The sequence below is a fragment of the Pteropus alecto genome, unplaced genomic scaffold (genome assembly GCF_000325575.1).
Source record: "Pteropus alecto unplaced genomic scaffold, ASM32557v1 scaffold65, whole genome shotgun sequence".
In the NCBI taxonomy this organism is placed as follows: Eukaryota; Metazoa; Chordata; class Mammalia; order Chiroptera; family Pteropodidae; genus Pteropus; species Pteropus alecto.
This window is the reverse complement of record NW_006439191.1, coordinates 5,626,613-5,642,094: the sequence shown is the minus strand read 5'-3', so window position 1 is coordinate 5,642,094 and position 15,482 is coordinate 5,626,613. Positions and strand designations below refer to the sequence as shown.

Genomic DNA, 15,482 nt, shown 5'->3' with positions numbered 1-15,482 from the left:
CCCAACGTAGAGTCGAACGGCAGAGAAGCAGTATGGACTTGGTGCTTCGAGTGTGGGTTCTGCAGCTTTTGTCCCCAACTCCCGCTCCTGGCCCAGCCTCTTGCTGTTTCCAGTTTTCTCATTTGTAAAATGGGGTAGTAATCACTCCCGCCTCATTAGGATTGCTGTAAGGATTAACTGTGTTAATATATGGACAACCACCCATTGCCAGGAACATAATAAGCTCTCGATAACCAGTGACTGCTAGGAACGGGCTCCTGTTTTGGTTTATTCCAAGACCCTTCACGCAGAGTCATTCAGTTAACAATGAAGACGGTGCTCGGTAGGGAGACGCAGGTATGAGGAGGCAAAGACTGGGGAAGCACAGAGAAAGGAACTATGTCATGACGCCATGTTTGACAACATCGCTGGCTACTTTGAGAGGGGACAGTAGTCAGAGAAGCTTCTAGGAGTTGCTGTGTCTTATTTTCTCATGTGATCCTCAAGAATTTAATACGGTTAGATGCTCCCTGGAGTATACATGTGAATATACAAATAACTGTCACCCATCCCCTCACCCAGGAGCCCATGAATATGTGCAACTACTCTGGGTTAAACTGGGACCCTCCATCAAGACATTGTCCCCAAGGAGAAACCCCATCCGAGGTTGCTACTAAAATTCCCGCTGTGGTTCCTTTGCTGCTTTTCCTGGAACTCCTCCATGGAAATATCTCCATCCTCTGTTTGATGGTCCCTCGCAGAAATCTCAGGAGAAGTCAAGGACGCTGTTAGGTACTACAGAAGCGAGGCGTCCTGACATAGTAAAGGGAGCTGCAGTATCAGGAAGACCAGAGTGGACAAGAAAGTGGCCACCCCCGTCACCTATTGCTTCCAATGTCTTGCTTTTCTGGTCTGCTCCTGATACTCCAATTACCAGCCATGTTGAATAACATTGATTTAATATAACTATTGATTTAGTGGCCATGAAATTAATTATCTTTTTAAAAAATATTTTTACTTCAATGCGACTATTTTGCCTCTTTTTTAAGTATTCCAGGAGTCTATGTAATTAATGTTTTTAGTCAGCCTTTGGGGACATTATAAAAGGCATGTCTTTAAATTTAGGAAAGTAGGCTAGAGTATCCTTGTATAATTCTCCAAAGGGAAGATCTTTTATTATCCTATGAAACGCCTCTGACTTTGTGCTATTAAAAATGTGAAAAATACTTTCGACTTTGGACTGTATAATATAAAAATTTGCATTTGGGCATAAAATGTAGACTTAAAATTAGCTGACCTAGGAAGACCTCGTGCTGAACTGTTTTACTTTTTTGGCGTTTATTTGCCTCACAGCGTATTTTTTTTTCCCTCCTTGCCTTTTTCTTGCTTTCTCAATTTTGTAATTCTGACAATGTATAAGATTTGTAATTCCCTCGTGGCAATGTCGGCACATGCAGGGTTTGAAAGCAGAAGCAATGTGAAATGTTCTACTTGTTAGGTAGTGCCAACTATTAAAATCTTTTATTAAAAAAAAAAGATAATGGCAGTCTCCACATGGGTAGAAAATCCAGTTGCCTTAATTAACTTCAAATCCTGTCAAACACTGAACATTGTGGGCATCTTCTTTCCTGGGAGCATTCTTATTTTTAAACTTTTTCAAAACTGGCTTACAAATGAAGTCCAAACAAATTGTTTGTATTTAGGATCGTGAGAATGTAAAGACGCAGGCTTGGTCAACTTCGGTGGAAATATTTGGATTAGATTGAAGTTTGTTTACAGCAAATCTGGATTTCCCAGGTCCTGATCATAAATACCGTTGTTTTTCTTTATTTCCGCTAAAATCGTTAGTTGGAGATTTTGAAACGTATGAGGTTAAAGAGATAATTACCAATTCTCTGCTCAACTTTGTGTTGTTGCTTATAGCTAAATTCAGGGAAAGCATCCTTCTTTTTCATAGAATTTGGATTACTTTCTGTATCCTAAAATAATCACATAGCTAAATAATATTATTAGTGCAGGGATGAACGGTAAATAGAATGGGATACCAAATATTTCTGTACGTCACTTAGGTATCAGATAGTATCATTATTTGGCTTGTGTTTTTAATTGGCCTTACTACACCATCATACCTCAATCTGTTTACCTACAGAACTGAGGCAGGTAGACTAACTCCAGAGAGCTAAATTTTCAATAAATGATCATGACCCAAAATAAGATAAAATAGCAATATTTCAACAAAATTATGATATGGTGAGAACGTCCTTATTTTTCTTGAAATTTTAAAGTTCATAGACTATTTTAATAGTGTATTTGTACAATGCCCAAATATATTATTATACTATATTAATATTAGATTATTACAGCAGAACATTGGGGAGGATATTATCTTTATATCTGTGTTATATTTGGAAAAGCAATTAAGTTAAAGAACTCACCAAAGTTTATAGAGCTCATTAGCAAAAGAGTCAGAGAAAAAACTCAACTATTCTGACTTGCAAATTATGCTTTATTTTATAAAAACATATTTTTGTATACTACTTAGGAATAATTTATTGTATTATTGCATATAGCTTCTTTGTGACACCCATGCAGTATCATTTTCAGTGAGTATTTGAACACTGCACCTAATTTCTTTGTTTTTTGATATTTGTTTGTTTAAAACTATTTAATAGCTCTCGAAGTTTTCTCCTGATTTTATTTCAACTCTGCTGTGATGTTTCACTATGACATTTCAGGCTTTATCTATGCTTGCATGTTTCACTAAAAAATAATCAACTCTTAAAGTGGCGTTATTAAGATAATATGAAAAATTATATTTTTCTTTATTTCATGGATAAATAATAATCTTTAATATTTGAGAGCATATTTACCTCCAGGATTCACATAGAGATATATCAGCTTTTCCCAAACTGTTTTATATAACTCAGATAACCCACAACTCACACGTTGCACATGATACTGATAAATATTCCAAAAATGGGATCCTTGGTTAAATTGTTTTGCAAAGCATTGCATAGGCTGTATCTCCCTCGGAGAGTTTTTCAGAGGTCATTTGCATATGAAAGGCTCTGAGAGCCCCTTCAGTAAAATAATAATACTGACAATGCTGTTAAACCAAATCTATTTTCTAAACAGTTTGAGAAATGCCAAAATATGTACAATGAATTACTTGGTTGAATTTATTAATGGATAATGTTACACTGTTTTATTAATTACGATGCAACCTAATACCATAAAAAGAGGCTCTCATCTGGTTCTCGCTCCCAAGCATCTTCTTTTTATTTGCTAAACATGTATGTGGTCCTGTTCTAAACTTTGCAGTTACAGACTGAAAACCGGGTTATTCACAAGCTCTTTCCCACCCTACCCCCCATATCAATGAAACATTGCTTGATGTTTAATCTCTTTCTTTCTCTTTTGCCTCTTTCCTTAGTCTTTTAAATCCACTGCCAGCACAAACTCCCTGAATCTTGACCTAGCCCATCATGCTAGGGGAGAAAGTCTTATGAAAGCCAGTCTGCGTGTGTCTTCCTCCTCGCTTCACCCTTCCGCTCTGCCCTACTAACATGCCCCTTCTCTGGCACCTTCGCCTTCTGAATTATTTTTAGGAAGGAAACCCCTCTTTCTATCCTGCGTTCAGTCCACACCTGCTCCCAGTTTTCTGTCGTTCGAAGGAAAATACAAATGTGTGCCAAAATGTAAATACCATTCTCCTGAGACGTGTCGACATGCTAAGACGGGGCAGTCTCTGCATCGCATCTTACGTAGTCTAATTCCAGCTTTTCACGGCACGTAAGTGCTTTCAATGCAGTGCCACTCCACAGGTCCATACTGAGTCCCGGGGAGACCGGAGAGGGTTCGATAGCTGGTCAGCTGGTCTACTCGATCCTACACACTGAGCTTTCAGGAGTGATTGATTGATAAAGAGGATACAAATTGTCATTGTCTTTAATTTGAGAAACTACGTTATCTTTTATATGAGAAACAGTTTCTCTGTGTTAATTCACATGAAAACATGCCTTTTCTTCGGTGGGTGAATGTGACTTGGATGGCCTTGCAGAAAATGTCATCCCGGTTTGTTATCCTCTGTCGCATTGGGTTTCCAACCTCTCTTTTCTACATTCCTCTAATATTTCTGGACCATTGTGCATTCTATCTTGTCTCCCCGGCACCCATGGGTGATACTCTCTGTGTATTTGATTGGTCTCAGAGATAACTACCTCAACAGTAAGCCGGTGTCTGTCTCTGCTCACAGGGGTGCGTCTTGACAGAGTACGTGGAGGTCGGCAGAAGTACAAGCGCAGAATAGATGCGGAGAACAGCCCATACCTGAACCCCCAGCTGGTTCAGCCAGCCAAAAAGCCATGTAAGTACAGCAGACGTGTCTGGCGTCCCAGCACAGAAAGCCTCCCAGTTGGCTGTTTGTAGATTAGTTGGGAATGCCCACTCCCCACCCACTCCAAAGAGGTCTGTCTTTGCCAGGGGGACCGTGGCTCTATTCTCAAGGATCGCCCTTGAGGATCAACAGCAATGCAGCTAATTATAATTCCCTCCCCCCCATGGTATTCTTACCCCTCCCTGTGTTCACCTAGTCATTTTGTCGAAGCATATGCATATGAAGGCATCGCTTCTCTAGTGCAAGATTTACATTTACTGGTTATCTTTATTTTCAGAGGTACATAAAATAGATCAGACTGTGATCATTAGTTCACTGGAGCTGTTAGTTTCAGATTTCACAAGAAAGTGCGCTTTGTCGTTTTCACTAACTAAATGAGTCTGACTGCTCAACCTCCCAATGAAGATACATTAGGAGCCTCATTAATTTGGAGCAATAGAAAGTTAACACACTAGCTAGCAATAGATTAAAACAGGAATGGGCCTTACTAATAACAAGCATAGGTTGATGGTTCCATCACAGATGCCCTTATGGGCATTACGGATTGTTTTTGAAGGGCCCGTGGTTTTACAATGCCAGGTTGCAGTCTGAAAGGATGATGGGTACGTTGCTAAAATGCAAGCCCCGTTCTCCTTGCCGTTAACTAAAAAAGAGCTGGAATATAGATTGAGGCAATAACTGTATCCCATTTTCTGGAAAATCAGTTCAGAGCTGCAGTGCAACAGAGCTAGCATTTTAGGATGTTTATGCAGAGAGTGCGTGTTACATGCTGAGCAGTGCCCTGGTGGGAGCAGTTCTCACACTTGTGTCAGAAGACACACGCAGCACTCACCAGAGGATGCTGCATCTGCAGCAGTTCTAGAAAAGATGCGGGTGATTTTCACTCCACTGTCAAGGGAAGAGAAAAAGCGTTCGCTTATAATTCAGATTCTCCAGGAGGGGGCGCTGCTGTGCATCGTACATGCGAGCATATGGGGATCGGTTAAATAAATAAAACAGACCCTGAACTGTAAACGAAAGGACATTTTAGCTATGTCAAAGGAAAAACAACCAGTTTTACATAAAATTAAAGCTTAAGTGAACATATGGCATAGTTTCCTTTTGCCTTTCCAAAAAACATTATGTTGATTATACCTTCAATTGTCCAATCTGGCATCTTCTCAGGCTGCATAAGCTGTTTGGCGTTCTGCAAATACAATCTAGGACTGCATTAAGCAGATTTTGCACATTATAATAAAAAACTTTCTGATAATACAATAAAATGCAATAAACACTAATGCTTAATTTTATTAGAGGTTTAGTATTCCTGGATTCGGTAATACGCAAACTGCCCATTTCTCATTCAGTTAATGTAAACATTGACTAAAACCATTGATAATTTCCTCTGCTGAGAGAAAAATGAGCACCAGCCCATTTGTAAGTCCACACGATAGGGAAACATCTACAGTTTTCTGCGTAAACCTGAGAAATTGGGAAGTGGCTTGTCAAGTACCTTTAAGAAGATTACAGCAATTTCAGTGAGCTTCATTTGTCTGAGATAAAAGAGGTCTCCTAATAAATCATTACTCATTATCTCAAGGCTTCTGTGTTAATTTTCCTGAGTCCATCCAATTAGTGTGTTTTTGTAACAAACATTTATAAAACTTAATTTTCAGATCCTGTCAGATAAGTGTCAAGAGACCGTGCGTGGGCTTTGCGGACACAGTGGCTAGGGGAGGTTTCTGGACCCTGACGGGCTGTGTACCACAGAAGCCCAAGGATGAAAATTGGGTTCTATTGATTCTAATTAGGGAAACATTAAATAAGATTTACTTAGAAACAGTGCTGCCGGCTATGTCCTGCATAATGGGAGAGTCCAAGCTTCAACCGAATTTCTTTGACCTCAATTCAAATATCTATTGACTTGGGTAAAACAGGTACCATTTTTTTTTTTTTTTCTGTACTGAAAGAACTAGAATCAGGGTTTCCTTTGGTTACATTTTTTTGTGCCCTTTCTTATTGCATTTTCTTCTAATTCTGAGAATCTATCTTTTGGTTGCTGACAGGTTTTGTTGCATTGTCAGAGCAGTGAAAGTTGAAACTTTTTCAAGCGGAACTAAAAACACAGGGTGTTGTTTCTATAGCATATACAAGAAGCAAGTGTTATTCTTTGCAGACCCTGCAAATTAAAAAAAAAAAAAATCTCTATTTTTTTTCTAGAAAATATGGTATTTGGGAATATTTCCTCCCAAATCTGCATTTTCAGTTTGATGATAATTGGATATTATTGCCTATAAATGGTTATCTGTTGATAATTTGCAATAAATATATTTCCTCTGGTAGCCATAATAATAAAATTTAAAAATATGTCAGAAAAAAATTTGCTAATTATAGGTTAGATAAGTCTCCTTATTATTTTGTTAAAAGAAATGAAAAGAATTCTATGTTTTTCAATTCTAAGGTATAGGAAGTCTTTCATTTTGGTTTAAAAAGTTAAAAACATAGCAAAAGGAACATTGTCTAGTAAACATAGAGGCAACTTTGGCTCTACTCACAAAAATCCCATTTAATGCCCTAGTTTTCTAGAGTAATAGTACATAGAACATTGAAATATTCGTGTTTATTCTTACCCACTTCTATCTCCTCAGTTGAAAATATAAAATCTAAAGCTACTCACAAAAAAATTGAAAATAGGGCCAAGAAAAATCATTCCGTTAGCAAGGTTTTACAACCCCTCCCATAAACGCTCACATGCCCCTGAGCCATAAAACACATTTGATGTGATGCTTTCCATTTGTCTCTAGCATTTATTTTATGAAGGATTTTAAAAACATATATCACAAATTTCAGGCAGATAAATCTGAACCAGAGAACGAACTAAAGACAACAGATGAAAATAGAGGATTAAAGAATTAGACACTCCGAAGAGAAAATGCCGTAACATTTAAGTGGGAGCATTTTTCTGGACACCGATGCTGGCTACGTTGGGAAGATCGGCTGGGGTGTGGGGAGGGGGAGAAAGGGAAGACATTCCTACTTAACGCATCCCACAGAGATAGCGTCACACAGTCAGTAATTCACCCAGGCAGAAGGGCTGTGACCTTTGCTGTTCTTTAAAGGAATTAAGATAATTAATGACTTTCATGCCCATTATGACTATGGGCATTAGAAGTTCTTTGCCTTCCATGTGATCTTCTAGATTTCCATGGTTAACTGTAGATTTTCACTTTAAAGCTGTTGTATGGTGTTTAATCTGCTTCCCCAAATCCCACTTAAGAATCAAAGCGCGAACCCAGAAAGCTTCTAACTTCTCTTATCTGTTTGCTAAAAAGAATCTCATTCTAGGGCAGAATCTTCATTCCAGCGGAGGCAGGTAGAGGAAAGAAGAAGAAAGGAATGCATTGTGTTATGGCTGCAGCAGCTCGTCTTGCTGTTTCCCTGAACACTGTTTAATACACACATATTGAACCATGAGTAGAATATGTCGGGTTTATTGTAGGCGATTAGGATTACTTCTCGAAACACAGCATACTTTAAGGTTTGTAAAAGAAGGATGATGCCACTGGTGATCTCGTAGTGCTCTGGTCTGATCCTGCAGATAACAAGATTGTTTCACATTTGTTGGTGGCCGAGCCGGAGAAGATCTATGCCATGCCTGACCCTACTGTCCCCGACAGTGACATCAAAGCCCTCACTACACTGTGTGACTTGGCTGACCGGGAGTTGGTGGTTATCATTGGATGGGCGAAGCATATTCCAGGTACATTTTCTGAAAAGAAAAAAAAAAAGCAAAATGAAAATAAAAAGGTTGCAATGAATTCCCTAGGTTGCATATGTAAATTTAAGCAAATTCAAAATTTTCTCATTAGGATTTTTTTTAACCTTGACATTTGTTTTTATCATACTTAATTTAGGGCTCTGCTGATCCTCATAGAATCATAAACCTTTTTTATATCGGTTCCACCTTGAACTCTTGTTAATTATTTTTTCATATGCGAAGGTACTATTTAGTGCCAGTAAAGAGAGTATAAGTTTTAAAAACATTTCTTTGTCTCTTTTAAAATTCTGAGCTTTACCCTAAGGAAATACTCCTACTTTTTCTTTTCACGTTAAAAAATGTCTTTGTCAGCAGTAGTCTAATGTACCTTTTTTCTTTTAAAAATCACTCATTTTGTTGTTCGTGGTGGTTATTTATACTGAATTGCATTCATATTCACAAGTTTGCTTTGGTTACAATTAGATATTTACAATGAATTTATACAGAAATGATGAAAAGAACTGTTAAATTGACATGATATTTTCTCAGATGGTAACTTAAAAGTAGTATTTTAAAATATCCTGTTACTTTTCTTTCTTAACTGATCCTCTAATATCAAACATATGCCTGATCACAATGTTTGAGAATTTTACTAGTCTATTGGAATCGTGATTTTTTTGTTTGTTTGTTTGAATTTTGATTTTCAAATAGTTTCTAAACAAGTTTTTGAATGATGACCAATGTTTTTCTGGTACAGTTAACTTATTTCTGTCTCCTTAAACTAGTTTGTCTTTATGCTTTGAATGCTACAGTAATTTCTTTAATCAAATTGATGGAAGTCCCTTTCCCAGCCCACACTGAAACCAATTTATTGGTCATGATACGCCAGCTATGTTGCTAACAGTCGTGACGAACTGTCAGGCGGTATCACACTGAAGCTAATTTGAAGTCATTAGGTGTGCAGCGTTCGGTGACAATTTGTTACAGTGGTTAGGAACACAGCTGACATTTCTGAATGGCTTTGTTCGGTGCTGTTCTAGATGAGGCCAAGCAAATTGTAAACTAATTTAAACATCACTCTGTATTATACCAGCTACTTTGTCTTACACTGTTTGCTAATAAAGCACCCCAAATTAAGTCAAAACTAGTTAAATAGGTGAGCTTGAGTACGTTCTTCAGGAGATACCTTCACAAGGGTCACTGCATATATAAAAAAAAAAAGATGAGAATTTGATCATATGGATAGTCGATATTGCATTTAGATTGTAATCACATCTATATGACTTTTAGAAAGAACAAAAAAAAAAGGGATATGTTAAAAGATGTCAAGACATTTGGGTATTGTGACAGTGGAAACAGTCAGAATTTACTCAAACAATACATATAAACTTATTTGGTATGAAAGGTTTTAGAGCCAAAAGAAACAAAACATTTGTTGAAGCATCCACAGATACTTTTTCAGATGGTCAATATATATATTGTCATTTATGTTTATATATTTTGTCATTTTATATACATACACACATGCCTCCTGTCCCCAGCTGAGAACCATTGTTTCAAATCAGGGTTCTGTTATTATTATCGAGGCAGAGAGAGGTAAAAAACACGTTCACGAGTTCACCAGCGTGGTCAGTGTGCTCAAAACATACACGGTCAGCATTGCTTCCTGGAGTCAAATCAGGATATTTTAGTGTCCCGGTTGATGGCTCTTCAAAGAACTATTTCAAAATAATAATGGTGATATTGTTATTAGTGACAACAGCATGAAAGGCTATGGCACTGTGACTCCAAGCCATCCATTATTTCAGAGAATTCTGCCCAAGTTCTCCCTGGATTAGGGAATTTGTTAAGCCAATATTTTGATGTCGTACAGACATTCCATAATAAGAACCAATAAAAGTCAACAACCCCTTCCAACGTTCTCTGCTAGAGAGGAGTCAGTGGTAAATTTGTGGGTCCAGTTGTGTACGGAAGTAGAAATATCAGCTTACAAAGGAACTTGTCACTGTAAAGGGGCTCCAGTGACTTTTGTGAAGACAGTAACTTTAAATAACTATGAGTAACAGCAGCTTCAGTGGTGGAAACAATTACTGTACGATTATGTGTTCAGTCTTAAGCTGAGGCTCAGAATTGGTGGGGTCTGACGTTATTCTCTTTCCATAGAAAATGCCAGAACAGGTCACTGTGGAGGGATGACTCACAGCTCTGGTTTTCCTGATACCCCGAGGTTATATGATTGCTCGGAGTATCTTGGCTTTTCAGAAAGGGATTAGCAAGACAAGAATGAACTGCAATTCTTCCTACCTTTTTAACAGTAGGCCTGCTATTGGGTGTTTTGAGGAAGGGCACTCTGCCATCACAGGGCTGGCTTCAGGGGGGCCAGGCACAACAGCGCCCTGCAGTGTGGGGTGGGGTGTGACTACAGAGAGGATCTAAAGATTAGAGTCACATTTCTGCCTTGATGAAAGTGAAATCCCATTCTCGATAACAGGACCCAGCCCTGATGACTGTGGTCATAGCTAGAATGAAGGCCAAATCAGAACCGAAATTTCAGCCGGTCTTAGTCTTAAGTTCAGAACTCTTCGTTTTGCAACATTAGTGAAACCATACTTTTTAATGTCCTAAATTTTAAGCCTTCGCTGTCTTTATCCTATTCTCAGACACACACAGACACACACTTTTTTTAAAATGAAGTTTAACATCTAAGGTAAGATCAGTAGTCTTTCTGCCCTGGGGGGAATGTACTTTTTGTATACTTGCTTTTGCTGTATGAAAAAGTGAAGAACTCAACGGAAGAAAATATTGAAGAAAAATACAAAGGGAGTGGGCCTTTCTTGATTAGTAAATAGAATTAATTGACTTCCCTTAATCAATGCTATAAATGGAAAAGTGTGTTGTTATGAAACATGACCATACTTTATCTATAGGGAAAAAAAAAAAAAAGATCACAAGGGCTTTAGAAAAAGCTTGACTTCCGTTGGAGGAGCATAAGGGCACAAGAACAGATGATGGTGCCCTAATAGCCCGTTTTAAGAATGACAGGGCCCTGCCATTAACGTCCTTTTATATCCTTGGAAATTGCTCATGCCTCGCTTTTCTGGTTCCTATCTGCCTGACTCTTTTTTATTTCTCTTTCAATTTCGTCCGCGCTCGGATAAGCGCATGCTAACACAATATGATTGAGCTGTAAAATGGAACGCTGTCGCCTCTAATCTCTTTTATGTAGATACGAAGGTACTGCACACTCCACTTCATCTCTCTCCATTGTTGGCCTTTCTCAGGATGGGCTGCGGAGTAAGGGAGGGTCTGTCCAGTGTTAGAGCTAGGTTTCACAGGGTGTGATAAGACGATTATCAGCCCAGCAGTCAGATCTGCTATTGTTCTTTGTGCTTGATTAAAATATTATTATGTCCTGTGACTTTGTTAGCAAAAGGCAGGACGTGCTTAGTCAGATGGTGCTCTAAAAAGCGTAACCCATATTAGCTGACCTATATAAGTGGCTTAAATATATTTATGGACCTCCCAGACAGTTTACTTTAAAAGAATAGAAGGTATTTGCACAATTAAGTGGATGAATGCACTTTAGAAAAAAACTTTTTTCTATCAAGTATGGCACATTTCCAGGCGGGCTTGTTTATTTTTATCATGACACATTAAACACTTGGCTACTAAAGAAGGGAAACTCTGCTCACGTTTGGAGCCTCTTAGTTACATTTTAAAAATCATGTCTATTGTAATAACATCAAACAGAAAAAAATGTTCTACAATTTTGCTTCATACAAAGTGAAGGCAGGTAATATTAAGCTTGAAACAAACAAATAAAAATAAAAAACACACACACACCAAAAATATGATTTGATAAAAACAGTCTACATATAGTTATTCATGTTAGAAACAGATCTAAAGTATAGAAGTCAATATTTTCGATATTCGTTGAAACATTTTTTGGAAAAACGTTTAGAAGAATGTATCAATCATTGCTCATTAAGTTAACTTTTTATGTTTTTTCTCAACAGAAGTATTTAGACTTTTCTAGAAATGACAGAAATCTCTAAAGGACATGGATAAACTTTTTCTACGTTATGACATAAATTTTGTTGGAGAATACCCAAGAATGTTTTGAACATTCATTGCTAACGATACTGCTTAAAGATACATTATACGTTCTAACACATTTTATGTAGAGACCAATTTTCAAGATTCTTTCATTCCTCAACCAAAGTTCTGGAAGTTTCATTTTGAAAATGTCCATCGCATACCTGAAACTGGTAGCACCACTAAATGATTATGATATGTACAACAGCACAAAAAGATGTGGTAGAAATAATTACTGTAAGATGTTCTTTCTATTTGTAACACAAGGCATGTTTCCACGTGTGCAAGTGCGTGATTGTGGTTTGATGAGCAGGACACTGGGCCTGGTTCAGGTAGAGTTCTAGGTAAACGGCACCTACACTTCTTTTTTTGGATCTGTAGCATTAGCACTTGATAAATGTTTTATTGATGAGTTGATTAACATATGCGTAGCATAAACCTGTTAGTAGGCTCTGAGGCTCTACTCATCACCTATCCTGTAGCTGAATTTCCACGTGGTTAAAATTTCTGTCTTGCTGTGAATGAACTAAAAGGATTACAGCTTCTTTCCTCGGGATACGTTTTTCTTTTGTGTACGTAACTGAATGACTTCAGAACTATGAAATAGTGGAGTCTTTTAAATAAGTGGAAAAAATATAAATTTAACACCAAAGCCCTGGCACTTAATAATACTAGTTAAATTATAAGTATACTCAATTATCGACTATTAGGAGGTTATATTTAATGTACTCCGTAGTTGTATACCTGTGTACCTGTAGTTGTGGTTTGTAAGGGTAGAATGATTCTGAAAGTAAATTCAGAAAACCGGATTGTACTAGTTGAGTAATTTTTTCGTGAGTTACTTAATTGTCATAGCCATTAGTGATATTATGAAAATCAAATGAGGAAAAAAATATACGTGCAAGTTATACACATATGTATAACTAATTTGCAAGTTATAAAGCATGATCTAAACATAAAATCTTTAGTGTTCATTTAGTTTCTAAGATATTGCACATAGATTGCCATTTAGTTGCAATTAAAACCACAAGGTCCAAAATGTTAGTATTCACCAATGCCATTACGAAAAATATGCAGAATAAAATATTGATCGTAATGGAAAGGAGGTGAGCTTCTTTCACCAGGAAGATCAATGTCACCATTCTGTCCTAGATGGGAAAGATCCTTAGGTCTAAGTAATTTAGTCCATCTTCCTTGGCCAAACCTAAAACAACTGAATGTTTAACAGTTTCTGAAGTCACAACCGTGATATGGAAATAGAAACCAGTAAGTTGAGAAATATTTAACTTAAATATTGTTGTGAAAAAAATATCCGAAATACCTTCTGAGGACTGGTTTCATTTTCCGTACCTACCCTTGCTAGAAATGAGAAAGTGCAGACCAACAAAGAAGTTGCCAGATTTCCTAGACAGAGATCTAAGTTCAAGGGGCACTGAAATGTCGCTCAAGATGCTCTCAGAGATCTGTCTTCACCACTTGGTGCCACCGTTTGTAACCCAAGTCATCGTTCTGCCACCATGCCAAATTGCCTGTCCTCTTGTGACCTTGATTCTAGCATTTCTTCTGCTCAGTGATGAGGCGTCCCAAGAATATACACAGCCATCCATACATAGTCGTGCCATGGTATACCCTCGTTCGAAGAGAAATCATAGTTCCATAGCAATTGTGAATACAGTTTAAGTTTTTGAGTGCCTGCTAAGTACGTAACATTGGGTTTGGTACTATGGGAACTATGAAAGATATACACGACATGGTCTTTACTCTGACTCATGCAACTGTGTCTACATAAATATATAAGCATGTGTGTGCATATATATGTGATAATCTTTTTCATGAGATTAAGCGTCAATATCAAAATAAATAACATGTAGACAGTTCTGTATTGATTATGAAACACTTTTACAAACTTCTGTTTGCGGTCTACAATAATCCTGCAGGTATTCTGTAGGTAGGACTCATGCTATTATTAATAAGGTTAGTTGAATCCAGAGAATATTTAACCTAATGATGTTTTACCAACAGCTTCATTATGTCTTTCTTCCAACTCCTCATCTACTTCATCCATGTTCTTTGTTATTCTACATTACCTACCTGCTTTTCATCAAGTGTCTAGGTGAATGGAACATATCTGCCCTATTTTTAAATTTTGTCAATACATTTACAAAATGAAAGATTAAAGGGAAGGAGGATGAATTAAAAAAGTGTAGGACACATCTTCAAATCAGTAAAAATCAAGCTGTTTGATAGTGTACCCTAGAGACTCACGATCACAAATTTTAATGAAACAAGGTGATCGCTGTTTAGATACTCATCTGAATAGTTGGAAAAGTCCTTAAATGATGGGTTGTTAAAATTGGAGTCTTCTCCTCCCCAACTCTGTTCAGTTTCACTGGGCGTTAATTTGATTGAGAGTTATGGGTAAACTGGAACAGAAGTGAGTTGAGTGACTTCCAGCCATACCGGAAATCAAAAGTGTTAGCTCTGCCACTTAGCACTGAATCACTTTCTTCCTCCATGCTTCTCTCCCTTCCTCTCCTCCCTTCCTTTTTCCCTTGCATGAATATTTAGTGAGCTCTGTGTCAGGCACTGTGCATAAAGGATACACATAAGGATGCAACACAGGTTCTGCTTTTGAGACCCTCACTTTTAAGCGTAGCAGTGATTCAGAAAGATGAATTGATGGCCACACCCCAGGGATGAGGGCTCTGAAGATTCACTCACACAGAGTCACGTGGACGGATAGAAGAACCGGCATGAAGCAAAGGCTCGACATGAGGCTGGAGACATAAGCCAAGGGCCCATCATGAAAGATCTTGAATTTCATGCTAAGGAAATAACATTTCACACTGAAGGCAACAGGAAGCCATTGAAATGTTTAACTGAGTGATATGATTGGAACTGCCTTTTGAAAAGATTAAAATCATAGCTTTTGAGTCGACTCACATAAAGATAGATTACCCAGTACTTTCGAAAATATGTTACATTCCTGACTATTGAAGATTTCTATTTGTACTGTGTCCTAAAATATGATATAATTTTCAGGCAAGTTCTCGGTAATTGCTGAGCTCTTTTGAATGATAAAGTGACAGGATGAGTCCAGCCATTCAGTTTCCTAAATATTCATGATCTTTCAGAAGCCCGAAACAGCCTGAAGTCTACCTGAGGATTATCAAATTATCAGCGTCCTGTAGATCTGGCCCAATTCATACCTTTCTGTTTCGGAATTCTGTTTGTGAACGGAGCTGTTACCTCTGACTTTTAGGTTCTTCTCAAGGC

The 15,482-nt window shown here is 37.7% G+C and overlaps 1 protein-coding gene across 3 annotated transcripts in view; it reads left to right on the top strand.

The window, feature by feature from the left end:
- Window positions 1-15,482, top strand: part of ESRRG (estrogen related receptor gamma) — a 412,482-nt gene that overhangs the window by 350,947 nt on the left and 46,053 nt on the right. For all 3 annotated transcript variants that reach the window (XM_006916223.2, XM_025049855.1, XM_025049854.1), the window contains 2 exons: window positions 4,235-4,345; window positions 7,953-8,114. In XM_006916223.2, coding sequence (XP_006916285.1) covers window positions 4,235-4,345; window positions 7,953-8,114 — 273 coding nt within the window. The remainder of the gene's footprint in view (window positions 1-4,234; window positions 4,346-7,952; window positions 8,115-15,482) is intronic.